The sequence below is a fragment of the Sorex fumeus genome, unplaced genomic scaffold (genome assembly GCF_029834395.1).
Source record: "Sorex fumeus unplaced genomic scaffold, SorFum_2.1 ptg000265l, whole genome shotgun sequence".
Taxonomy (NCBI): Eukaryota; Metazoa; Chordata; class Mammalia; order Eulipotyphla; family Soricidae; genus Sorex; species Sorex fumeus.
This window is the reverse complement of record NW_026606322.1, coordinates 19704046-19731141: the sequence shown is the minus strand read 5'-3', so window position 1 is coordinate 19731141 and position 27096 is coordinate 19704046. Positions and strand designations below refer to the sequence as shown.

Below are 27096 nucleotides of genomic sequence, written 5' to 3'. Positions count from 1 at the left end.
CAAGTTTCGCAATGGAGACGTTAGTGGGCCCGCTCAAGCAAATCGATGAATAACGGGAGGACAGTGCTACAGTGCTATAGTGCAGACCTAATTGAGCATTCCCATGAGAGCTGTTAAACTTACTAATACTTTTTTAATGAAGGGAAACAAAGTAAAATGAGATGAACTACCATGTATTTCTTTTTGCTTCTTTAAAAGTGACAAGGGTACTTTTCCCATCTAGAAGAAACAAACCATGATTTATTTAGATTTAAATGAGCCCGGCAAGCTACCGAGAGTATTCGATATGTCAGACACAGTAACAACAAAGTCTCCAATGGAGACGTTACTGGGCCCGCTCGAGCAAATCGATGATCAACGGGAGGGCCTTTACTTTACTTTACTTACTTACCTCACCAGTGCTTAATTTAAAGCCCCTCAGAACTTATAGGGGGCGGGGGAATGACAAAGTGACAAAGAACTGAGAGAAACACTTTTTTTTTCTTTTTTGGTCACACTTGGCAATGCACAGGTGTTACTCCTGGTTCTGCACTCAGGAATTACTCCTGGCTGTGGTCAGGGGACCATATGGGATGCTAGAAACCCAGGATGGCCTTGTGCAAGGCAACTCCCTGCCCGCTGTGCTATTGCTCCAGCCCCAAGAGAAACACTCTTATGTCAGCATAACAAAGGACCTGCCTTTTCTTTCTTTTCCCTCCTTTTGAACTCTCCTGTATGTCACTTTCATTCATAACATTAGCTGTTTAAAACAGTTTTGACCTCAACATTCCATCATCACCTGATTCTGATATCTTTGACAAAAAAAATTAATAATTTACGTAAGTTTGAGATATGACTGCCTTTAAATTCTGTATTTGGCTATGAATTCCTGAAACATATAAAGACATAATTCATATATTACAAAAACAGTTTGAAATCGATATGTAATTTTGCTAAAATAGTATGTGTCCTCTTTTACGGGCCTCCAACTAATATTCATTGATTGCTGCAAGCTAATAGAAGAGGGAATTATATACAAAATATGTGTCTACTTCAGAGCTTAAAATGAGTGCTCAAGGAGAAAATACAAAAAAAAAAAATAGATATTACCATTGTTTCCACCTTGAGTTGACTCATCCATAAGCATCCTTTCATCAAGTTTTCTTTTTGTTGCTTTTATTTAATTGAAGTCTGCATAAACTTTAGAAAATATTTAAGCATCTATGAATAACAAATAACATAATAGCAAATGATCAGATGTGCACTGATTAAAAATATCACAGAGTTGACAAAGCAGAATTGAGGGATGCAGTCAATTTAAGAGTAAGTAAGCCTGTGTCCAGCTGTTTTAATATTTTAGTTTAGTGAACTGGAAAGTAGCACAGCTTAGCAAAATTGATCAACCACATTTTGTATTGAGAACATAATTTTATGGAGAATATTTAAGATCTCTCCATATGTTCCAAGCATAGATACTATTAAAGAAAAAAAAAAACTCTTCACTTTTCTGTGGAGTTGTTGCTAATTTTGGTTCTGGATTAACCATGTAAATTAATTTAATAATACCTCTCAGAGAGTTGTCACTAAGTAATTAATTTTAGTTCCCTAGAACTTGGGCTTTTATATTTAAACTCCAAGAATTTAATTCTCTCATATATTGAATTATAACCTATTAAAAATATTAGTTACAAATAATTTCATGTTTTATCAATTGCTCAGGGTTATAAATATAACCTAGTAATAAACATCAAATCTTTCTGTTATATGGAAGGTGGTAATTCTTGACACTACACTGTCTAGAAATAGATTTTAAAGAGATTTTTGGTTAATTTAAAATACATTTTTGTTCACATTCCCAACAATCAGGTAGTCAGCTGTCATTTTTCATTTGTACTAGTATAATTTTATCTGTAATACAACTTTATTCTATTTTTCCTGTCTTCCTTAATTTTGTTTCCAATCGAGATTCTTTAGGAAGTAATCATTTTTACAAAAAATAGGATAAATTTCATTTTTAACTAATAGCAAAAACACCATCTTAAAAAGCATGCTGGGCAGTTTGCTATTATTCCTTTTATTCTAATGTCTTTTTTTAATTTTTTATTAGTGAATTACCTTGAGGTACAGTTTACAAACTTATGAAGTATTTCAGTCATACAATAATCGTCTTTTATTCTAATTTCTAATATAACAAAATAACAAAGTAGAAACAAACTACAGGTATTATCCTGAAGAAGGCAACTTTTTTTTTTCACTTAGTGTTAGTTATATCCAACTTGCAGCTCTAGAGTAATTTTGTCTTTATTCTTTTTTGTTTGTCTTGTTTTTGTTTGGGGGTCACATGAATCCCCAGGCTTGCTCCAGGCTCTGAACACAGGGATTGCTCCTGGCAAGACCCAGGGGACATGAGTGCTGGGATTGAACCCTATCAGTTGCATTCATGCTTTTTCTCTACTGTACAGTCTATTCTGCACCATTGTCTTCATTCTTGTTTTTGGTTTTTTTTTTGGTTTTTTTTTTTTTAGTAGCAGTCTGAGAGTTGACTAGTTTGATAACAGAACTTCACGGTAACTAGAAATTAAAACCAATTAGTTGATAATTCTAAAGTTTTCCAAATATAAAACAATAAGACTAAACAAGAGCTTGTTTTTATTTTGTGTTCATTTAAGAATAGAATAATTCAGCTCCATGAGATTCATAAAAATTAATGGCAATGAGGCAGTAACCATTTTCTGCAGCCTAATTGGTAAATTAATTGAAAAAAAATCCATCAAGAATAGAAAACTTGCAAATGAAGAAAAAAATAACAAGTGTAAATAGTGCCTCATTGTTGCGATTTTTAATCAATTCTTCCCCTTAGCCTCAATTAGAATTTATATTTACAGAATTCCCAGTAATGCTTGTGTCATTATCTCAGGTTACAAATTTGAAAGTGTTCCCAACATTCATAATTTTATAAATTTGACTTCACTTAAAATATAAATTTAGTTATATGTGAAACCTGGGTTTTATTAGCTTTGGGTTTTACATAGTAGAACGGTGATTCTAAAATTGCATTTAGCGTCCACTTGCCCTATGGAACTTGTTTCATACACGGATTCATAGAATTTCCCCTCCTTCCCTTGCCAAATTTTAGTTTGTTAAAACAAGTAGGGCTCAGAGATCCATTTTTAAGCAAGTGCCCATGATATTCTGTTTTAATTTGAATTCAAATCTTCACCTAAGAATTGTAAGCTGTCACTAAGTAGAAAGTGGGTGTGATAATCAACTGATCGTATTTTCTGTTTAGTTAGACAACCTTTTCTCTGTCAAATCCATATTCACTTTATAAAGCAACCAGACTATAGCTCCAAATGTTTTATGAAAATTGAAATATTTAAGATCGTATTTAAAATGATAAAGCAAGTAATTAGAAGTAGATTACCAGATTTCTTAGTTGCAAGTTCTATGAAAAATTTATTCATTATTTTGTTACTTACTTTTTCTCTCTGAATGAATGAATCATTTGCCTATAATACAAACCACAAATGTCCTTTCTTTCCCTTCATGTGTGTTTAAAACCTTTCTTTACTTAACTTTAGAGCAGCCATCAAAACCTGAAATTGTCAGCAAAGCACCTTTTCTTGAAACAGAGCAGCTTAAAAAGGTAAGAACTTGTTCTAATTTAATTGGTGCATTTGCTTAGCTTAATATTACATATATTTCTCTTAGCATCCTAGATACTAGGACAAATGAAACAGAATGTTCTGTGGAATTGACAAAGTGTAGGCAGTCTGAAATTTGCAGGGTACATGAATACATGATGTGATCATTTCTGAAGGGAGGAGAAACAAATGACAATAAAAGAAAGGCATTTCCTTTTCACTTCTTTATTTTTAATGGACGGCATAGATTTTAGTAGATTGAACAGATTTTTCTCCAGAACAAGAGTAGGAAAGACTACCCATAGAAAGAAAATTGTAAGAAAAGAAAATGACTTGAAAACTATTATTTTTTTTTTCTTTTTGCATTGAGGGGACTGTGTGTGCTCAGAAAGTAGGGAGGAGAGTACACAGAGAGAAATATCTGGAGGTGTAACAGTGTTTTGATTAGAATAAACTGTATCTGTCAGGCAGAGAGTTTGCACATTAATCTATTGATTGATTGAAAAGTTGAAGTAAAGCTATGAGAAGATTAAATTTAAATGATCACATTAGCAGTGGCTTGAAGGCAACCTTTATGAAACACTCCAAACTGGGGCTGCATGTTTGGTTATATCAATTAATTTATAGTCTCATATGGCCAAAAGCCCGGCAAGCTACCGAGAGTATCCTACCCGCACGGCGAAGCCTGGCAAGCTCCCTGTGGCATATTCAAGATGCCAAAAACAGTAACAAGTCTCACAATGGAGACGTTACTGGTACCTGCTCGAACAAATTGATGAGCAATGCGAGGACAGTGCTACAGTGATACTTAGAGTGGGAGGTAGGAAGTTTAGAAAACTCTGAAGCAGTTGAAAGCCTACTTCATAGGGCCAGAAAGTGCAATGTGCAAGGCTTTGCATCAGGCCAACCTGGCTTCCCTCCCTGGCACCTCATACAGACCCTCTGTTTAAGAGTGATCCCTAAACATAGTGGCAGGAAAAATCTCTGAGCACAGACAGGTGTTACCCACAATCAGTAATAACAACAACAACAGCAACAACATTGTAGTTCATAACACTTGTTACTTTCTATAAAGTTACAATATATTTGAAGAAAAGTGGGGGGGGAGTTATAGACTCCTTTGAGTATAAGTAGTCTGAAATTGAGAAGGTGGCCCTGCTTAAATGGTGTACATTCTGTTTTAATGTTGTTAATACTGTCTAATTCTTAATTGCACAGAACTGTGAACTGTGATAATAGTGTTAATATGCTCGTATTATTTAGTTTGTTAGAATAATGTTGAAATATATTTGTCATCACTTTTAAATAAATGTGATTATATTAAAAAGTGGCAGTAACTACCAAACATTTTAGTCATTACTTATTTATTCTTTCTGTTGTCTTAGGTATAATACAATTAATGATGGTTTTCATGCACTTGATTTCAAAACCACACCCATAACCATTATAAATAATCACCTCCCTCCACCAAGGACCCCTTTTAAATCCCACCACCAACAGCAATTCTTCTGTTGTGTTGCCTTTTGCTCTATATTGCTGTTTTTTTTTTTCTTTTTGGATCACACCCAGAGATGCACAGGGGTTACTCCTGGCTCTACACTCAGGAATCACTCCTGGCAGTGCTCAGGGGACCATATGGGATACTGGGAATCAAACCTGGGTCGGCCGCGTGCAAAGCAAATGCCCTACCAATTGTGCTACATCTCCAGCCCTTATATTGCTGTTTTTAAGTTTCACACATCAGAGAAATTGTCCTGTGCCCCTTTCTTTCTGACTGAACTCAGAAAGATAACATCAAGTTTTGTTCATGTTGTGACAAATTGAATGACTTTTCCATCTTACACACACACACACACATATCTGTATAAATATAGATATGATATAGGTATAGATATATCTATATAAATATAGATATGTGTGTGTGGTGTGTATCTCAAAGTATCTGATTCATTCATTTATAATTGGGTATTTGGGTTGTTTCTATATATTGTACTAATTACTGTGACAAGCATTGGTGTTAATATATCCTTTAAAATTAATGTTTTTGTATTCTTATTTTAGGGAGAGTTCTCCATATTACTTTCCATAAATGCTAAACTAGAGGGCATTCCCAGCAATGGTGAATGAGGATTCCTTTCTCACCAACACTGGCTGTTTCCAAGCATTTTGATGTGTCACATTCATTGGCATGAGATGCTACCTCAGTGTTGTTTTGATTTTTATTAACCTTAATTAGGAGTGACAATGAGCATTTTTTCATATGCCTGTTAGGTGCTCATATGTCTTTTCTGGGAAAGTTCTCATCTTCTCCCCCATTTGTTGATGGGGCTCTTGAATGTTTTGTTGTTGAGTTTTATGAGTGCTTTGTAGGTCTTGAATACTAGCTGATGTGTTATGACTGTTGTGCGTTTTAAAATAGATAGGGCCATAATTTTAAATAGCTCTCTGAGGACTGGGCACACCTGGCAATGTGTATGCAAAGCATTTTCTTCCAGTCCTTCTAGCCCTCTCCCAAGATAAGGACATTTAACACATACACACACATATAAAATTAAAATATTTATTCAGTCCTTAGACAAGGTTTAGAAAAATGAAAGGATCAAAAAACACCTGGAGTAATATTACCCCGTCCACAAACCAACACCCAAAAATGGCTGTAACTGAAGTTAACAGCTACTGATGAAACCAAGGTGCTAGCCTTTCCTTTTTATTTTGCAGTTGGGCGACTGTGTTTCTGAAGACAGTTATCCAGATGCTAATATCACATGGTACAGAAATGGAAAAGTGTTGCAACCTCTTGATAGAGGTAGGTAATGAATGGGCAATAAATTTGGACAACTTGTTTTGAGTTTCTCTTGTCCAAGAATTTCTTATACCATCTGGTATCGAAAATATGTTCACTTTTATTATCTGTCTCACTCTGTGTTGCCCTCTTTTTATCTATGATTTGTCTTTGTTACCTTAAAAGGTAAGGTAAAGGCCCTCCCGTTGATCGTCAATTTGCTCGAGCGGGCCTAGTAACATCTCCATTGGAGACTTTGTTGTTACTGTGTTTGGCATATCGAATACTCTCGGTAGCTTGCCGGGCTCTCTGAGAGGGTCGGAGGAATCGAACTCGGGTTGGCCAAGTTGGCTTTCATATAGGTTCCCATAGCACAGAGGGTAGGGCGTTCACCTGACAAGCGGCCAACATGGCTGACCCGAGTTCAATTCCTCCACCCCTCTCGGAGAGCCCGGCAAGCTACCGAGAGTATTCGATATGCCAAACACAGTAACAACAAAGTCTCCAATGGAGACGTTACTGGGCCCGCTCAAGCAAATCGACGATCAACGGGAGGGCCTTTGTTACCTTAAGTATCCATTTAGTCACTAAGTAATTTTTAAAACCACCATGTAATCCCATATACAGAAGAATCAGAAACTGAGAAAATTATGTTTGCATATGGAGTTTTCTAGAAGTTAATTAATTAAAACAGTGACAAACTTCTAGGATTCTTTTTTTATTTTATTAGTGAAACACCATGAGGTACCATTGTAGACTTACAAACTTTTGTTCTTGGGTTTCAGTTATACAATGATCAAGTACCCATCCCTCCACCGGTGCCCATTCTCCACCACCAATGAACCCAGTAGAACTCCAAGCCCCCCCACCCCACCCCACCTCTGTCGCAGGACATTCCCTTTTGCTTTCTCTTTCCTTTAGGGTATTGTGATTTGCAATAGAGATATTGAGTGGCCATCGTTTTTGGTCTGTAGTCTACTTTCAGCATGCATCTTGCATTCTGTGTGAGTCTTCCAAACACCTTTTACTTGGTGTTCCCTTCTCTATCTGAGTTGTGTTTTCCCCCAGCATGTGCTGCCAGCTTCTCGACTATTCATTCCACTGTCTCTTTCATTTCTTCCTTTAATTTTCTGGATGTCTGCTCCATTGATTCTTTGAGTTCCTTGAACATCCTTAGCATTTCATCTCGGAATTCATTATCGGAGAGATTGTATTTGTGGGTAACCCCTGTTGAGGATCGGGACTCTTCATCCTCTCCTCGTAGTGGAGATTGTGCTGTTTCCTCATGCTGTTGTGGTTGTATAGAGGTACAACCTTCAAGTTCACTAGCATTGTTCCCTTTTGTTGCGGGAAAGGATTCTGAATAAGGTTGGTCGATGGTGGTCACCCTTTTCCCCTTCTAGAATATGTCCTTCCTCTCAGACATTACTCTGTGGCTTATGATAGGCATCTAGTGAAGCGTTGGAGGAGGTGCTCTTTTATATTGCTTGTACAGCTTCTTACGTACACTGGTCTTTTTTTGAAATTGGAGTAGGCCGGTAGATTATTGTCATATTGTGTTTGAGGCGGCCAAGACTTTTTCTACAGAATTAGATGATAAAGGTTGGGATGTGAGTGAGAGTGCTGGAAGTGTGAAATACACAGAAAGCCACGCCCACTTTTGAGGAGGCACGCCCCCTACAGTGGGGGCCACACCTCCAGCTGGTCTGGATGCTAATCCACAGACCTGGACCCAAAGGCCTCTCAGAGGATGGTGGGGAGGGGGCTGAGTGGGCTCATGGCAGGAGTCCAGTGGGTGCCCTCAGGGAGCTGTCCTGGTGGCAGGCGGACAGTAGAGCGGGGTAGGATGGGTGCACAGATGACCCACCTGTGCAGAGGAAAGGCGGGGCTCAACTTCTAGGATTCTGTTTCTGTCTTTGATTTTTGGTTTTAAAAAGTTATCCTTCTTCACTACATGTCAATTTTCTCATTTAAATATAGCAAGAAGGACAAAACCTCTTCTCAAAGATATTATGACTTTCAATTAGGGATTGTGATTTTCTAATTAAAGATCATATCATTAATATTCTTAATTTTTCTCAACAGTAGTCATAATTTTTACGAAGCAAATGGACCCAGTAACTCAGCTGTATACCATGACTTCTTCGCTGGAGTATAAAGCAACCAAGGCTGACATACATATGCCATTTACATGCTCTGTGACATATTATGGACCATCTGGCCAGAACACAATTTATTCTGAACAATCGGTCTTTGATATTTATTGTAAGTAACTAAATATATAATTATGCACATGTAATATATTAGAGCAAATGTTTATGTGCTGTATTGTAAACTTTTACATCTTAGCCTAAATATCCTGCAGATTCTACTAGTCTACCTTTAGTCCTTGGCTTCCAGGTAATTTCTTCTTTGGGAGACATAGAATAAATACTTATAAATTTCCTGCTATATTTCACTATTTTGTTACTGGGAACACCTCTTCTGTATTCTGCTAAACACTAAGTTCTTGAAAGACACAATCTCAAGAGTCTCATCCACTCTTGGTATGACATATAGCCATAAATTTAGTAAGAGTTCAAAATGGCATCTGATGACTTTCTGAATGATTGACACTCAAGAGAGTTAAAGTAGAGAAGTTGAAAATGAAGTATGAACTTGAAGAGAAAACTGAAGTGCTTGTTTCCAGTGTTTCTGAAGAAAAATGCATACAGTGTTGCCTATGATGTAACCACCCCTAATAATGCGTTTACCAACCAGACTGATGGAGAGTAAGGTTATAAATTATTGTTTTCAAAAGAGAATATACCAAGAGTCAGTCTCTCACTTCAAAAAAATGTCCCCATGTATATTCAGTTAATTAAGACAAAGAAATGTGCAGATACTTAAAGAAATTTCTTAAGTGAAAGAAATCAAAACGCTTCTAATTCTCACAAGTTATCTGCTAAATCAAGGATTTTTACAAGTGAAAAAAGGGAAATTAACTCCAAGAGAATGAGAAGAGGAAACTTTTCATATTCCTTACCAGTTCTGTGTGCCTTTGAAGTCACCTCTGGAGTCTCTGAGCCCTCAGTCTCAAAATCTTGCCTCGAATGAGAAAAAAGTAATCCTTGCCCAAAAGGCTGCTGTGATGTTTGGTTGAAATTGTCCTTTTCGGAATCGCCTTATAGTTCCTTGGGTTTGTTTTTTTTTTTCCTACTCATAATGGTGACTATGATCCCATAAACATTTTCATTTTTATTTTTATTTGATGTCATAATTTGGTTGTGATTCTAATTGGGAAAATTCCTAAAGTAATGCCTCATCATGGAACTTCTATAAATCATAGGAAATAATATATTAGCTGAAAGAAACTCTAACTACTTGTTGCATGTGGATTTTCCACATGATACTAACATTTATCATCAGGGTTTATATATTTGAAAAGAGAATAATAAATCATTGACTGCTATGTTTTCCTCTATGCTTTTGAGTAAAGTAAGTAATGATCTATTAAATCTGTTGAAAAATAGAAAGCATTTTTGAACAATACATATTATAACGTAACTGAATTTTGACTGTCTTTCAAAATATGTTTGTATCCATACATGAGGCTTAAATTTGAAGTATATGAAGAAAGTAATTTTGAAATTTTAAACAGTAACTTTAAAAAATAACCAATTGGGTTTCAAGATAAGTTACTTCCATTTTAATGAAGAGATGCATTTTAGTAATGAGATCAATTATGTAAGTTACTTAGGATGGTGTATTTAAAGATATTTTGGTTAAGCTCCATTTCTTAGCTCTAAATATATACTATTAGACTTTGTTGACCATCTGCTCTAACCCCATTAATTCACTTAGCAATAAAATGAGGCCCTGGGACTTGCTCTAAATTAGCTGCAGAGACTGGGTTAAACTACTTTGCTTTCTCCAATGTTATGCTCTTTCTCATAAGACAGGTGCCAAACTAATTTAATGATTAAGAGCAAGCATGCTGACAACTGAGTCCCAACGCTGTCAATTACTGTGACCTGAAAATAGTAACTTAACTTCTGTAGGTCTCATTATTTTGAAATGGGAAAAAATGTTTACTTTATAGTATTGTTAAGTGAAATTAGGTGAAATATCAAATTAAAAATAACATACTGTATCATGCACTAGGGCTGGATCGATAGCACAGCGGGTAGGGCGTTTGCCTTGCACGCAGCCAAAATATTCGACGCAAGTTCGATTCCTCCGCCCCTCTCAGAGAGCCAGGCAAGCTACTGAGAGTTTCTCGCCCTCACGGCAGAGCCTGGCAAGCTACCCGTGATGTATTCGATATGCCAAACACAGTAACAACAAATCTCATGATAGAGACATTACTGGGCCCACTCGAGCAAATCGATGAACAACGGGAGGACCGTGACCGTGACCCATCATGCACTAAATGCTTATCATTCAAAACTATAGCAGTATCACTTAATGATCATTGTTATTATAAAAGCACCGAGTTAGAGATACCTTCTTTGGGAAAAACACAAGAAAGAATTTTATATTATTTCTAATGAATTCTACTATTCTACTAGTCTAATGAATAATAATTATTGCAATATCGCCTATATTATAGAATATTCCTGTACTTATATATCTATTCTAGTTAAAAAAATAAATGTAGTCCTGAGATGTCAAGAGTTTTATCTCCTATATTTCTATTTTGATTCTATGAAGTCCAAAAATTTAAAATGTCTTTTTGCTCTAGCAATAAGCTATTATAACACCTTGAACTTTACAATTAAGTTTCAACTTGATTTCAAGATAAAGATCTAGAAAATTTTACTGATTTAGCTTGTTAAAATATCCAGTTTATTTTTTTCTTTGTGTAAGTGAAGGCAGAATTCCGTCCCCAAATTTTCAATTGGAAATAAATTATCTTGAGTTCAATACAGGAGTACAATATAGGAAAGAAAATCAAATTGAATATTAAGGATTTATAAATTAGCTTGAGAAAGAACAGTAATGAATGAGTACCCTGAAGAATTGTTGGGCTGAAAAGTCTTTGGATGCATAAGAAGAAAATGATTTTTCTGAAACTGATTATGTGGGACATAGTTCGCAAGTCTTCTCAACATAATTCAGTAAGCAATACTGAACTTTTGTGAAGACACAAAGATGTTTAAAGACGTAATCCTGCTGTTCATAGAGACAGAATACATCTAAGGCAGAAGGAAACTATAAATGTGGGTTGTGAGTGGTAACTAGCAAAGGGTGCTCAAGGAAGAGACTCTCAAAGTCTGGTGCGCATTAGAATTACCAAAGGACTTGTTAGAATACAGATTTCTGTTCCTTGCTCTGAAGATTCTCATCTCAAAAGTGTGAGGGGGATTCCAATCCTGTGCATTGACAGCAAATTCTCTGGTATTTATCTGGGAGCTACTTTTGGAGAACAACTATGTAGAATGACTTCAAGGCAAAGAAAGAGGGAGCTAAAAAGTAATGAAAAGGATATGAGTGCATTAAAAAAATATAAATTCAATAAAATTGTCTTGAGAAAGATACACTCTTCCACCCCCTCCTTGCCCTTTTTAGTAGGTAATGTCATTTTATAGAATCTGCTTTTTTCCCTTCTGTTCATATTCAATTTCTACTTGCTGATACACCATAGGGTTATGCCACCTTTCTTCATTGCCTGAATTTCAAAAATTTTCAAAATAGTATTCCTATCTTTCACCCCAAACTGTCCCCTTGAGCAACTGCTAGAAATACCCTTTTTAATGTAAATATGATCATGTTTTGCTTAAGTTTTTCAATGTTTTTCCAGTCTTTTAGATTAACCTTTCTACCCCCAGTTTCAGTGTGCCTTAATTTCCTTACAGCTGTGGTCTTGTGCCATTTCTCAACCATCATCACTTCACTGTACCTTCTGTGTGTCATCTATTGTTTCCCAGATTCCTTCCTAGAGAATACTACTTACATTCCTGTTCTCATTCTGTCATTACTTAACCCTTCCATATTCCTTAAACAACAATTTTTTAAGGGATAAATTCTTACTGAATGCTTTCAAGTTTCCTCTCTATAAGCTATTGGTGATTACTGGATTTACACCATTTAGAGTTTACATTGCTGTAGTCTCAGTTGTCAAGTTTTGTGTTATAATAAATGGACTGAATATTTATTGAAGTCAGAATATTCTGTATTCATGTTCGCTAAAAGAGATGAGAGGAAGAAAATTTTAGGGGATTATTGGATTATTATGTTGGAATGTATAGGCAGTCCTGAAAGTTTAAATTTAAACTAGGTTAGAGCCTTTTGTGGATGCCAAGGGAAGAAACTTACATCTCTGTATTTGCATATTCAGAATGCATGCAAGATTTTTAGTGTCATTGTCATATGCAAAGCATTTCTTCAGAAATCTGAGCATAAATATAACATATCAAGTGTAGAAAAGAAACTCAAAGAAGAAATACAAAGAGATTCAATATGAAGGGATGAATGAATGCGAGACAATATACCAGGGGTAGATTACTTAGACTCTAAACTAGGAAAGCATTGGTGGGAGAGAAGGGGGGATTAGATGCAAAAGTTACTAAATATTAATCTTTCACACTTAGTGATTAAGCAGGAGAACAAGGGCAAAGAGAAAGCAGAGTGGTAGGCAGAACCATGATTGATTTATTAATAGAGTAAAATTCACAGTAAGGGGCAAAGAGATCAAGAGATAATTTATTTTATTGAGTCATGGTAGTGAACATCCAGATTGCTGTTAAAATTTCAAACAAGTCATGTTAACTCTCAGCTTTCAGTTTAGTCTCTCAGCTCTTCACCAGAGCAATGTCCATTGAAAGGAGGATACGGAGAAGGAGAATTTTAAAATAGAGAAGGAAATAATTTAGATTGTGACCCTAAATGTTATGGTGTCAGTTTTGATCAGAGATATGGCAAAGTGATGAACAACACACTGAAACTAGCTAGAGATGGGTCATGTGAAAGAGTGAGTGGGGTCTTGAAATGGGAGGTCAGTGGGGGGCTGAAAACCCACTTTGTTTACTTTTCAACTGCTGTCCAATAAAGGATCACAGGCTGATTCAGGAAAGCAAACAATTGTATTAAACCAGTAACCGCTTAGCTTCAGAACAATTTGGGCCAATATTCAGAGATGCGGAAATATGAAGAAATGGCAAAGAAGTAATCAAACAGTCCTTAAGTTTCATTCTTCCTGTATTTTAATCTTAGAGGGCAAATGAATGATTGTAAGTGATAGATTAAAAATATAGATATCCAAATCTGTGTCTTGTTTATCTGGCTTTCTTAGTTAATAATAAATTAAATTCTCGAGAAAACTAATTTGGAATATAGATATAGAAAACAGCATTACTAAGCCTCATGGAAAAGTATATTTCTCTTAAACCTTTGCATTATATGATTGTGAAATGTATTGTTTATTTTGTTTTGCAGCTGAATAATAGGAGACATATTAAAAAATTGGACATACATAACTGCTTACAGTACTTTTTAAAAATTTCAGATATGGTCTACACTAGCCAACCTTTTCTTTCTTTTACATTCTTCTGTTGAGTAGAAGGCTCAATAAAGAATTAGCTCTACATTCTCTGTAAAAATGGTCTAAAAGTTGCATCTTAGCTCCTAAGAACAAATTTACGATCTTTTCACAGTCCCATTGATTGTGTTAAGGATTTCCCTCTGTTTATGGGATTCATCCTTTTGAAAGCAGGTCTACCCTCCTGCTGCCAAAAATCTTACTGCTGTTTAGCTCCTGTCTCTTTGTAAATAACATGAGTTATTATTAAGTAATATGAATGCATGGGGTGCCTAATAGCTTTAGCTGCTTTGCAAACTGGTCCAATTTTTTCAAACTGCAAGATTCATATAATATAGTTCTACTTCCTTATAATGAAATCATATGGTGAGATTGTTCCTACTGGTGTCTTTTGCACATAAAATAACTATAGTCATTCTTCCCTCTGTTAAAGATGTTTTGTTAAGAATAAATTGATTTTTATGTAACAGAGTCTCTTTGTAGTTTGCTCTAACCAAGATTAGTACTTGGTATAGCAAGTAGCTATTAACTTCAATCCTTCTATAAAAAGATACATTTAAGTAATTACCATTACTAGCTACTTAAGAAAATTGTGTATAATTTTGTAATTTGCTTTGTATGTACAGAGTAATTTAAAACTTGACAAAAATGTTTAACTTGTGTCTTTGATTCTCCCAGATCCTACAGAACAAGTGACAATGCAAGTGTTGCCACCAAAAAATGCCATCAAAGAAGGGGACAACATCACCCTTACTTGTTTGGGAAATGGTAACCCTCCTCCTGAGGAGTTTTTGTTTTACTTGCCAGTAAGTACTTCAGTATTATTAGTTGAACTAGATACTCTCAATTTAGCCCTATTTTTCAGCAGCAGCTGGCATCAAGAATTGTTTGTACTTGGGTAGCTTCAATGAGAAGGGATTCTCTTCTTGAAGACAAGGGATAGCTAGAAAGAGACGTTTGAGATTTTTTTTTTCAATATGACATAGCTCTTACCTTTTCCATAATATTAAGAAGTTTTAGGAACAATAAAGAAAGAAATGTGAACGCAAGGTACTATAGTTAGAGAAATTTGAGTCTTCCGCATTCAAATAAACTTATGAAAATTTGTTCTTAAGAAGCAAATCACTCTCAAATTGTCAAATGAAATCTGATCTCAGCAAATGGCCTGATACAGAGTTGAAATAGACCCAAGTTCCTTTCCTGAAAATACCCATGAGTCTCTGCAGTAGAAATAGTTCATTTGCACATTGTATTTAGCTTTATGGTAAAAAACTGAGCTATAATCTGTTACCATATGTAATCAAAAAGAGCCAGTTCCACAACTTTCACCAATAACATAATTAGAATAAGAGCAATATCCAGAGCATAACTTAGAAACTTTCTCTGGGTTGTTTTCTATATTTCACTGTGCTATAAAGTCAGAGTAGGAGCCATCTTTGTCTGAAGACTTGTTTGCTCTCCGTAGTCTTTCTGGGTTTGTGGATCACAGTATTATTTGAGAAAAATGATTTGCCTATGCCATACTTACTTCTAGGGACATATTTAATTTTCCTCTATTACATTACTCATTTGTCTTTTCAAATAACACTACCTACCACATCACTAAGAAGACTAATGCATAATAATTTAATTAATATATTGATGGGAAAACAGTTTCTTCTAATAAGTTGGTGTACTGTTTTTGTCTTGTACAAATGAAATTTGGAACTAATTAGGTTTGTGCCATCATTATTAGAGGGAAAATTCAAATGTGTGTGAGTTTTTAGCTATGGTATGTGGTAATTATATTTTTTGTCAATATATACTTCTAATTTATCTATTTATATCCTTGATAAGCTATTACCATTTTATTATATTTTCCTTTTATATGTAAAGAAAATATGTTAATATATTTCTGAATAATTACATGTTCATGGGGCTGGAGCAAGAGCACATCGGTAGGGCGTTTGCACGCAGCCAACATGGCTGACCCGAGTTTGATTCCTCCGCCCCTCTCAGAGAGCCCGGCAAGCTACCGAGAGTATCTCGCCCACACAACAAAGCCTGGCAAGCTACCTGTGATGTATTCGATATGCAAAACACTGTAACAACAAAGTCTCCAATGGAGATGTTACTGGGCCCGCTCGAGCAAATCGATGAACAACAGGAGAACCGTGACCGTATATGTTCATGGAGTTAAGGAAATATTAACATATTTTCTTTGTCTTTCTCTTGTTACCTCCTTCCTTCCCTATCTTCTTTCTTTTATTTTATTTTACTTCTCTTCTTTTTATTCGGATACATGGTCTGTTTTATTTTAAATTGCTGCAAATATTTTCTCTATTTTGGAAACATAAAAATACAAAAATAAAATTGGAATTTTAAAAAATCTGCTTTACACTCAAGCACAAACCATACTGTCAATAGAATTGCACCAATTCGGTGTGAATTAGCTCCTATGTTTCTTTAGAATCATTTTTTTCTTGAGTCAAATAATACAGATAATGATCTTAACTGCCCAATCTAAGAAGCGCATTCCCTTTTTTCCTTATCTAAGAAAATGCCATTTTATAAAGCAATACAACTGTTCATATAGTTACGACCAAGTGTAATCATCTGACATTTTCCTCTGTCAAAGGGACAGCCTGAAGGAATAAGAAGCTCAAATACTTACACATTGGCAGATGTGAGGCGCAATGCAACAGGAGACTACAAATGCTCTCTGATAGACAAAAAAAACATGATTGCTACAACAGCCATCACTGTTCACTGTAAGTTGTCTTATCCTTCATTACCAGTCTTTAGAGTTCCAGAATGGTCTAACTTGGCTATTCTTTCAAATAAATTGCAACTCTACATTTTTTTAAAATAACATAGTTTCAGTAGATTTATTGAGAAGCATCAGTGCAAGTTGACCCAGATTTCTACTGCAAATTTAAGACTAGCATGAATCTAGTAACGGCAACTTCTGACAGTGATAACCTTCTTTTCTTTTTCATAAAGGTCTTCAAAATGTATTATCAATAAAATATTCAAATAGTTATAAAATAAATCATGTCATATTTTAAGAAAGGATTTAGGGATTCTTGAAGTTCATAAAATTTGCATGTGCACAGAAAAGTTTAATTTAGGAATTTCTTGTTTGAAATAAAAAAAAAATAACATTAACATAAAAACCCCAGCTACACAAAGTTTCTATAAGTTCAACTATGGAAGAGGAGTTAGAAAATACTAAAACTTTTATTAGTTTCTATATAAATGAACAGCAAATTTATAGAAACAGAACCTCTTCAAAGTCATTTTGAACATTATTTTATTATTTTAAACCTACAGATACTCCAAACATTATTTTAAACCTACAGATACTCCAAACATTATATTTATTTCAACGTAATAGAAAACTATAAACATAGAAAACAGACCTTTTCTTTGTGTTTTTTAATTTTTAAATTCTTGACATTCTGTATTATTGATGTACCTGAATGCATTACAGGAGTAAGAAACTAATTTGAACTACTTCCTGTGGGCAGGAAGTACTATGGGCAAATATCAGTATTTCTCAGAGGTATAGACAAAACTTTCTAATAATCCCCTTTGTACCCAACCTTCCTGTCAATAAAATATCTTCTAGATGTTGTTACCTATGGACCCATTGAATATGAGAGAATTCTGTGTTTCTGTATTGGAAGAGATATTAGAAACTGCTCTGAGATATGAGCTTTGTTTTTTTGTTCTATAATTTTCGAAATCTTGCAAGATAGGCATGAAAACTTTGAGGAAGATACAAGGAGGTACACTGGGGACTAGAGGAGATCAGATGGTTGCTTCTGAGGGTTTGATACTGGGAGCACACCCTGGGGAGCCCTATAAAAACAATGGACTGGTAAAAATTGGTCTGAAACTTGCCATTTCGATTTGCTTCATATGCATGTTGTACAGAGCTGAGTTAGTGGGCCATCTGAATTTAGTTAGACAAGTTAGTGGTCTCTCAGGAAAGCATGCTTTATTTCAAGAACTACTTAATTATTGGAACAATTATACAATCTATTCTATAACAAAATTATATAACAAGGTGAGGAAATGTATAAAGTAAAAACAATTGTATCCGGAATAACTCTACTAGCATTATTAATTATTAATGGGATCTTAGGACCAATAACCAATATGTTGGTATTTAGAGATGTTATTGAATATTTATATTTTAAAGATATTCATTACTTTCATCCCTGGAAGAAGAGGAGCCCAAATTTTTGTGCCTCTTTGGGCAGAAAAGCATCAGAAATTTGTTTGCAACTATCTAGTGTACAGATGATTGTGCATCTGTGACAAAACATAAACAAAAGCTTGTAATAATTTAATTGAATTGTGGTTTATTTAATTGGACATAGATGCTTTTTGGTTTTAACTATTGACTAAGATTTGAAAGCTGAATAAATAATTACAAGTATATCACTTTTACTTGAAATTATAAAAAATGAAACTTAAAAAATTACATATTCATTTACTTATACATGACTATCTGTTTGTTTTCCAAAGAAAGATTCGTTCCCTTTCCATGGATGACTATAGGGATGAAAAACACCTACCCATACTTATATGTTTGCAAAATATTTCATCCCTGAGAATCATAGTTGCTCTGTTAGAACTCCTATTCCTCTGCCAACTTGTATGCACGGAGATGATTCATCAGAGCTTTTGATGTCATCGTCCTTTAAAATCATTACTTTCATCTTTATGTAGAGTCAACCATCCAGCCAATAAAAGTTTCTAACTCACACTGTGTATACTTTTATCTAAGAAAAATTTAACCTAATATTCTGAGAAATTCTACTGTTCTAGGAAATGGTGCCTATATCAATATTAATGAGAAACAGAGTGTGTTCTTTCCTTACTCACTTAATAACAGGTGTTAAGGACCTACAATTTGTTAGACACTGAGAAATACACAGTGACAAAGCAAGTCACAATACATACACTCATGGCTTACAAAATAAAGCAAGAAACAAGAATTTAAAATGATTTAATCAGTGCCAGAGCGGTAGTACAGACTTTAAGGTGTTTGCCTTGCATGAAACCAAATCTGGGTAGATTTACAGCATGAGCACAGAGCCAAGTGTAAGTGCTGATCACTGCTAGAGGTGGCACACTTCTTCCACCTTTCACCCCCAACCCTCCCAACAGAGAGAGAGGGAAGGAGGGAGGGAGGGAGAGAGAAAGAGAGAGAGATGTAACAGAAAGTTAAACAATAATTTTGAAATGAAGAGATGTCCAGGGGATTGGGGGGACTGGAGTGATAACACATGGGGTAGGGCGTTTGCCTTTCACACGGCCAACCCAGGTTCTATTGCCAGCATCCCATATGGTCCCCTAAGCACCACCAGGAGTAATTCCTGAGTGCAGAGCCAGGAATAAGCCCTGTGCATCACCAGGTATGACCCCAAAAAGAAAAAAGCGAGAGTGATGTGCAGGGTGCAATAGCAATGGCAAACTGTCATAGAATGATGTTCCAGCTCTCACTGTGGCAAACATGTTGCATTATAACCCAGTACAGTGAACTCTATAGATTTACTTTCATGTGTAATCAGTCATAACATGTTACTCACTACTATGAAATAGCAAGCTTGTTCGCCTCTTTGCCTTTGTGTATGTGACAACAGAACTTGGAGCTTTTTGTTTGATTTTTGCAATCAACAGGGGCCATAGTTTAGCTCTGTTGTCTAAACCCTTTGATCTTTCCATAAAGTTTTTTTCAAACTCTTTTTTTTAAACTTTTTTTTTTAAGTGAAACACCATGAGGTACAGTTGTAGACTTACAAACTTTCGTGCTTGGGCTTCAGTTATACAATGATCAAGTACCCATCCCTCTACCAGTGCCCATTCTTCACCACCAATGATCACAGTAGCCTTCCCACCCCCCACCTCATCTCTCCCACCAAACCCCGCCTCTGTGGCAGGGCATTCCCTTTTGCTCACTTTTTTCCTTTAGGGTGTTGTAGTTTGCAATAGAGGTATCTAGTGGCCATCATGTTCCGTCTATAGTCTACTTTCAGCACACATCTTGCATCCCCAGCGAGTCCTCCAAACATCCTTTACTTGGTGTTCTCTTCTCTATCTGAGCTGCCTTTTCCCCCAGCATGTGCTGCCGGCTTCCAAGCCATGGAGCAGACCTCCTGGTATTTATCTCAACTATTCTTAGGTGTAAGACTCCCATTCTGTTACTTTATATTCCCCAGATGAGTGTAGTCTTTCTATGTCTGACCCTCTCTTTCTGGCTCATTTCACTTAGCATGATACTTTCCATGTAGAACCACTTGTATGTAAATTTCATGACTTCATCTTTTCTAACAGCTGCATAGTATTCCATTGTGTAGATGTACCTAAGTTTCTTTAACTAGTCATCTGTTCTCGGGCACTCGGGTTTTTTCAAGATTTTGGCTATTGTGAACAATGCAGCAATGAACATACAAGTGCAGGTGTCATTTAGACTGTACTTTTTTGCCTCTCCGGGATATATTCCCAGGAGTGGTATTGCTGGGTCAAATGGGAGCTCAATATCAAATTTTTTGACAATTGTCCATGCTGTTTTCCAACAGGGCTGAACCAGTCTGCATTCCCAGCAGCAGTGAAGGAGGGTCCCTTTCTCTTCACATCCGCATAACACCAGTTGCTTTTGTTCTTTTGGATGTGGGCCAGTCTCTGTGGTGTGAGATGATATCTCATTGTTATTTTGATCTGCATCTCCCTGATGATCAGTGATGGAGAGCATTTTCTCATGTGCCTTTTTGCTATTCGGATTTCTTTTTTGAGAAAGTTTCTGTTCATTTCGTCACCCCATTTTTTGATGGGGTTGGGTGTTTTCTTCTTGTGGAGTTCTGCCAGTGCTTCGTATATCCTTGATACCAACTCCTTGTCCAATGGGTATTGGGAAAATATCTTTTCCCATTCGGTAATCTGTCTTTGAATTTTGGTCACTGTTTCTTTTGAGGTGCAGAAGCTTCTTAGTTTAAGATTGTCCCATTTGTCTATCTTTGTTTTCATTTGTTTGATCAGTGGTGTGTCATCTTTGAAGATACCATTAGCTTCAGTGTCGTGGAGGGTTTTGCCAACTTTGTCTTCAATGTACCTTATGGATTCTGGTCTGATGTTGAGTTCTTTTATCCATTTTGATCTTACTTTTGTATATGGTGTTAGGTAGAGATCTGAGCCCATTTTTTTTTTGCATGTAGCTGTCCAGTTTTGCCAGCACAATTTGTTAAAGAGGCTTTCCTTGATTCACTTCACATTTTTTCTTTTTTTTTTTATTAGTGAAGCATCAAGAGGTACAGTTTTAGACTTACAAATTTTTGTGCTTGGATTTCAGTTATACAATGATCGAATACCATCCCTCCACCAGTGCCCATTCTCCACCACCACCAGTCCCAGTATCCCTCCCACCCCCATCCCCCCCATCCCACCCTACCACTGTGGCAGGGCATTCCCCTCCGTTATCTCTCTCCTTTTGAGTGCCGTGGTTTGCAAAACAGACATTGAGTGGCAATATTGTTGGGACTATAGTCTACTCTCATCACGCATTTCCATCCTAAGAGGAAACTCCCAACACCCTTTATTTGGTGCTCCCTTCTCTATCTGAGCTGCCTTTTCCCCTAACATGTGCAGTTATCCTCAGGGCCATGGAGTAATCCTCCTGGTATTTATCTTGGCTATTCTTGGCTGTTAGTCTCCTATTTTGTTACTTTATGTTCCCCAGATGAATGCATTTCACTCTCTTTCTGACTCATTTCACTTAGCATGATACTTTCCATATAGTATCACTTGTACGTAAATTTCATGACTTCATCCTTTCTGACAGCTACATAGTATTCCATTGTGTAGATGTACCAAAGCTTTATTAACCAGTCATCTGTTCCTGAGCACTCAGGTTTTTTCCAGATTCTGGCTGGAATTGTAAACAGTGCTGCAATGAACAGACAACTGCAGATGTCGCTTCGACCATACTTTTTTGCCTCTCCGGGGTATATTCCCAGGAGTGGAATTGCTGGGTCAAATGGGAGCTCAATTTCTAGCTTTTTGAGAATCGTCCATACAGTTTTCCAGAAGGGCTGAACCAGTCGACATTCCCACCAGCAGAGAAGGAGGGTCCCTTTCTCGCCACATCCGTGCAAGCACCGGTTGCTTTTGTTCTTTTCGATGTGGGCCAGTCTCTGTGGTGTAAAATGGTATCTCATTGTTGTTTTTATTTGCATCTCCCTGATGATTAATGATGTGGAGCATTTTCTCATGTGTCTTTTAGCCATTCGATTTCATCTTGGATGAAGTTTCTGTTTATTTCGTCGCCCCATTATCTGATAGGGTTGGATGTTTTCTTCTTGGGGAGTTCAACCAGTACTTTGTATAGCCTTGATATCATCACCTTGTCGGATGTGAATTTGGTGAATATCCTTTCCCATTCTGTGGATTGTCTTTGTATTTTGGTCACTATTTCTTTTCAGGTGCAGAAGCTTCTTAGGTTAAGATAGTCCCATTTGTCTATCTCTGTTTTCACTTGCTTAGCTAGTGTAGTGACATCTTTGAAGACAACATTAGCTTCAATGTCATGGAGGGTTTTGCCGACTTTGTCTTCAATGTACCTTATGGATTCCAGTCTGATGTTGAGGTCTTTAATCCATTATGATCTTACTTTTGTACATGGTGTTAGACAGAGATCTGAGCCCATTTTTTTGCATGTAGCCATCCAGTTTTGCCAGCACCATTTGTTAAAAAGGCTTTCCTTACTCCACATTTCTTGCTCCTTTTTCAAAGATTAGGCGATCATATGTTTGGTGGGAGATGTCAGTATATTCAACTCTGTTCCATTGGTCTGCCGTTCTGCTTTTGTTCCAGTACCATGCTGTTTTAATTATTACTGCTTTGTAGCAGAGTTTGAAGTTAGGGAGATTGATTCCTCCCATTTTCTTTTTCCCAAGAATTGCTTTAACTATACGTGGGGGCTTATTGTTCTATATAAAGTTCAGGAGTGTTTGCTCCAATTCTTTGAAGAATGTCATGGGTATCCTAATAGGGATCGCATTGAATTTGTACAGTGCTTTGGGAAGTATTGCCATTTTGACAATGTTAATCCTCCCGATCTATGAACAGGGGATATTTATCCATTTCCTTGTGTCTTCTTTTATTTTCTGAAGCAGCGTTTTGTAGTTTTCTTTGTACAGGTCCTTTACTTCTTTAGTTCAGCTAATTACTAGGTAGTTGTGTTTCTGGGGTACAATTGTGAATGGGATTGTTTTCTTCATGTCATTTTCTTCTCTCTCACTATTTGCATATCTGAAAGCCATGGACTTTTGGGTATTGATTTTATTGCCTGCAACTTTACTATACAGATCTATTGTTTCTAGGAGTTTCTTGGTAGAGGTTTTAGGGTTCTCTAAATATAGTATCATATCATCTGCAAATACTGAGAGCTTGATTTCTTCCTTTCCTACTTGGATGCCCTTAATCTCTTTTTCTTACCTAATCGCTATTGCAAGTACTTCTAGTACTATATTGAACAGCAGTGGAGAGAGTGGGCATCTTTGTCTCGTCCCTGATCTTAGAGGGAAGGCTCTCAGTTTTTCCCCATTGAGGATGATGCTTACTGTAGGCTTGTGGTAGATGACTTTAACTATATTGAGGAAAGTCCCCTCTATCTCCAATTTGGCGAGGGTTTTCATCATAAATGGGTGCTGGATCTTGTCAAATGCTTTCTCTGCATCTATTGATATGATCATATGATTTTTATCTTTTCTTTTGTTTATATGATGGATTATGTTGATTGATTTTTGAATGTTAAACCATCCTCACATCCCTGGGATGAATCCCACTTGGTCATGGTGTATGATCTTTTTGATGAGTTGTTGAATTCTATTTGCTAGTATTTTTTTGAGAATCTTCGCATCGTGTTCATCAGGGATATAGGCCTGTAGTTTTCTTTTTTTGTGGTGTCTTTGTTTCCTTTTGGTATTAGGGAGATATGGGCTTCATAAAAACTGTTTGGGAGGATTTCTGTTTTTTCAATTTCCTGGAATTGCTTGAGAAGAACTGGTAATAGTTCCTCTTTAAATGTTTCGAAAAATTCGCTAGTGAATCCATCTGAACCTGGGCTTCTGTTTTTGGGAAGACTTTTGATTACAGGTTCAATTTCCTTGATGTTAATAGGTCTATTCAGGTACTCTATATCTTCTTGATTCAGCTTCGGGAGATGATAGGAATCCAGGAATTTATCCATTTCTTCTAGGTTCTCTTGTTTCATGGCATACAGACTTTCAAAGTAGCCTCTGATGATCATTTGAATTTCTTTGGTTTCTGTTGTGATATCCCCATTCTCATTTTTATTCAGTTTATTAGTGTTCTCTCTCTCTCTGTTTCTTTGTGAGTGTTGCTAGTGGTTTATCTATCTTATTTATTTTCTCGAAGAATTAACTCTTAGTTTCACTGATCTTTCAGATTGTTTTTTTGGTTTCCATGTCATTAATTTCTGCTCTAAGTTTTATGATCTCTTTCCTTCTCCCTACTTTGGGCTCCTTCTGTTGATCCTTTTTTAGGATCTTGAGCTGTGAAGTCAAGTTGTTTATGTGCATCCTTTCTTCCATCTTGAGGTATGCTTGCAGAGCTATAAATTTTCCCCTTAATACGGATTTCGCTGCATCCCATAAGTTCTGGTAGCTTGTGTCTTCATTCTCGTTTGTTTCGTATCTTTTGATTTCGTCCTTGACTTCCTTCCTGATCCATTCGTTGCTCAGCATTGAGTTGTTTAGTTTCCAGGTGTTTGATTTGGTTCTCCGTGTCTGTGTGTGATTCATTTCTATTCTCAGTGCATCATGGTCTGAAAAGATTGTTGGTAGTATTTCTATCTTCCTGATTCTACTGAGGTATGTTTTGTGGCCTAGCACATGGTCTATTTTGGAAAATGTTCCATGCACACTGGAGAAGAATGTATATTCTTTCTTTTTGGGGTGTAAAACCCTGTACAGGTCTGTAAGTCCTCTCTCTTCTATTTATTCTTTCAAAGCCAATGTTTCCTTGCTGAGTTTTGTTCTTGTTGTTCTATCCAGAGGTGATAGGGCGATGTTGAAATCTCCAGCTACTATTGTGTTGCTAGCAACGTCCTCCTTGAAATCTTTTGGCAGTTGTTTGAAGTATTTAGCTGTTCCCTCGTTAGGTGCGTATACTTTTAAGAATGTGATTTCTTCCTGTTGTACGTATCCCTTGATGAAGAGAAAGTGGCCTTCTCTGTCCCTTCTAATCTTTTTCAATGTGAAATTAATGTTGTCAGTTGCTAGTATGGCCACTCCAGCTTTTTTGATGGAGTTGTTTGCTTGCAGGATTGTTTTCTATCCTTTTACTTTGAGTCTGTTTTTGCTCTGATTGTTCAGATGAGTTTCTTGTAGGCAGCAGAATGTTGGTTTCTGTTTCTGTATCCATTTTGCAACTCTGTGTCTCTTGATTGGTGCATTTAGGCCGTTGACATTAAAGGAGATTATTGTCATGGGATTTTGTGCCATGTTTCTGTAGGTGCGGGTTGTGTTTCTAAGTGTTTTCATTCTTATCCTACAGCAGCCCCTTTAACCCTTCTTTTAGTTTAGGTTTTGAGTCTATAAAGTTCCTGAGCTGTTGTTTATCTACAAAATGGTGTATAGTTCCATCGAGTTTGAGTGAGAGTTTAGCTGGATAAAGTATTCTTGGTGAGGCATTCATTTCATTGAGTTTTTTCACTATATATATCCCACCATTGTCTTCAGGCTTGGAGGGTTTCCTCTGATAGGTCTGCTGTAAATCTAAGGGGTGCTCCTTTGAACATGATTTCTTTCTTTGACCTTGCTACTTGTAGTATTGTGTCTCTGTCCAAAGCATCCATCGTTCTGACTATGATGTGCCTTGGAGTGTTTTTATTAAGGTCTCTTTTTGCTGGCACCCTTCTGGCTCCTTGGATCTATATGTATGCATTCTTTAACTCTGGGAACTTTTCGGCAATGATTTCTTTGACTAAGGCTTTTTCATTGGGATTGCCTCCCTGCCCTTTGGTTCTCCAATGATTCTAATATTGTTCCTCTTGGCGTCATCCCCTAGGTCTCTGATTCTCCTAAGAGCCATTTTGAGATCTTTTTCCATTGCTTGTTTTTTCCTATGGGATTTCTGTTGTTGATCTTCAAGCTCACTGATCCTCTCTTCAGCTGCACTTATCCTATTGCTAAGAGCACTTACTGAGTTTTTAATTACATCTACCGAGTCCTTTATCTGTGACACTTCTTTCTGTAGCTTTTTTGTTTCTGCTTTCATTTCTTCATGTATTTTCTCGACTAACCTTTCTATTGTTTCTTTGACTTCTTCTTTTAGTTTTCTGGCTATCTCTTTCATTGTTTCTTTAAGTAGGTCCTTGAACATCCTCTGCATTTCGTCCCAGAGTTCTTTATCGGAGAGAGCATATTTGTATGCAACCCCGGTTGAGGGTTCGGGAATCTTTTCTTCGTCTTCACCTTGTAGTGGAGATTTACGTTGTTTCTTCATGTTGTTTTGTTTGTCTAGTGGTAAAACCCTGGGATTCACTAGCATTCTTCACTGTTATTGTGGGAAAGGGTTCTGGATAAGGTGGGTCGGTGGTGGACACCCTTCTCTGTTTCTAGGGTCTGAGGATCTTTTCTGGCATTTTTTCTCTGGCTTATGATGGGCATCTAGTGAAGGTTTGTAGGTGTTCTATACAGCTTCTGTTGCTTATTGGTTTTTTGTTAGACTTCGAGTAGGCCAGTGGAATATTATTGTATTGTAGTGTAGGTGGTTGGAATTTTTTCCCAAAGAATTAGATGGCAAGGGGTGGGGTCAGGGTCCAGAGTGCTGCGGGTGGGAAATCTAACTGTGGCAGTTCTGGAGAAGGCCACGCCCACTTTTCGGAGGCCATGCCCACTTGCACTGGAGACCACGCCCCTACAGTAATGACCGCGCCCCCAGCCAGTCCAGATGCTAATCCACAGACCTGTTGTGGGGGCGGGGATTTCATGGACCTGTGCTCCCTGCAGAAGTGGCTCAGGCTGCTGGAGGGACCCCTGCCAGGGGGCCGGAGGTGGCGGCTCTATTCACTTCACATTTGGCAAAGATCAGGTTAAGAGTTTTCAAACTCTTAATAACAGTTTTATATGTGATGTTGATTTCATACTGCTGTATATTTT

General features: G+C 36.8%; 1 protein-coding gene across 5 annotated transcripts in view; it reads left to right on the top strand.

Annotated features, from left to right (window-relative positions):
- ALCAM (activated leukocyte cell adhesion molecule) overlaps positions 1-27096 on the top strand; it is a 217876-nt gene that overhangs the window by 166665 nt on the left and 24115 nt on the right. For 3 of the 5 annotated variants that reach the window (XM_056109185.1, XM_056109187.1, XM_056109184.1), the window contains exons 4-8: positions 3561-3625; positions 6342-6429; positions 8488-8670; positions 14603-14730; positions 16542-16674. In XM_056109185.1, coding sequence (XP_055965160.1) covers positions 3561-3625; positions 6342-6429; positions 8488-8670; positions 14603-14730; positions 16542-16674 — 597 coding nt within the window. The remainder of the gene's footprint in view (positions 1-3560; positions 3626-6341; positions 6430-8487; positions 8671-14602; positions 14731-16541; positions 16675-27096) is intronic. The other 2 variants (XM_056109189.1, XM_056109186.1) reach the window with 1 other exon arrangement.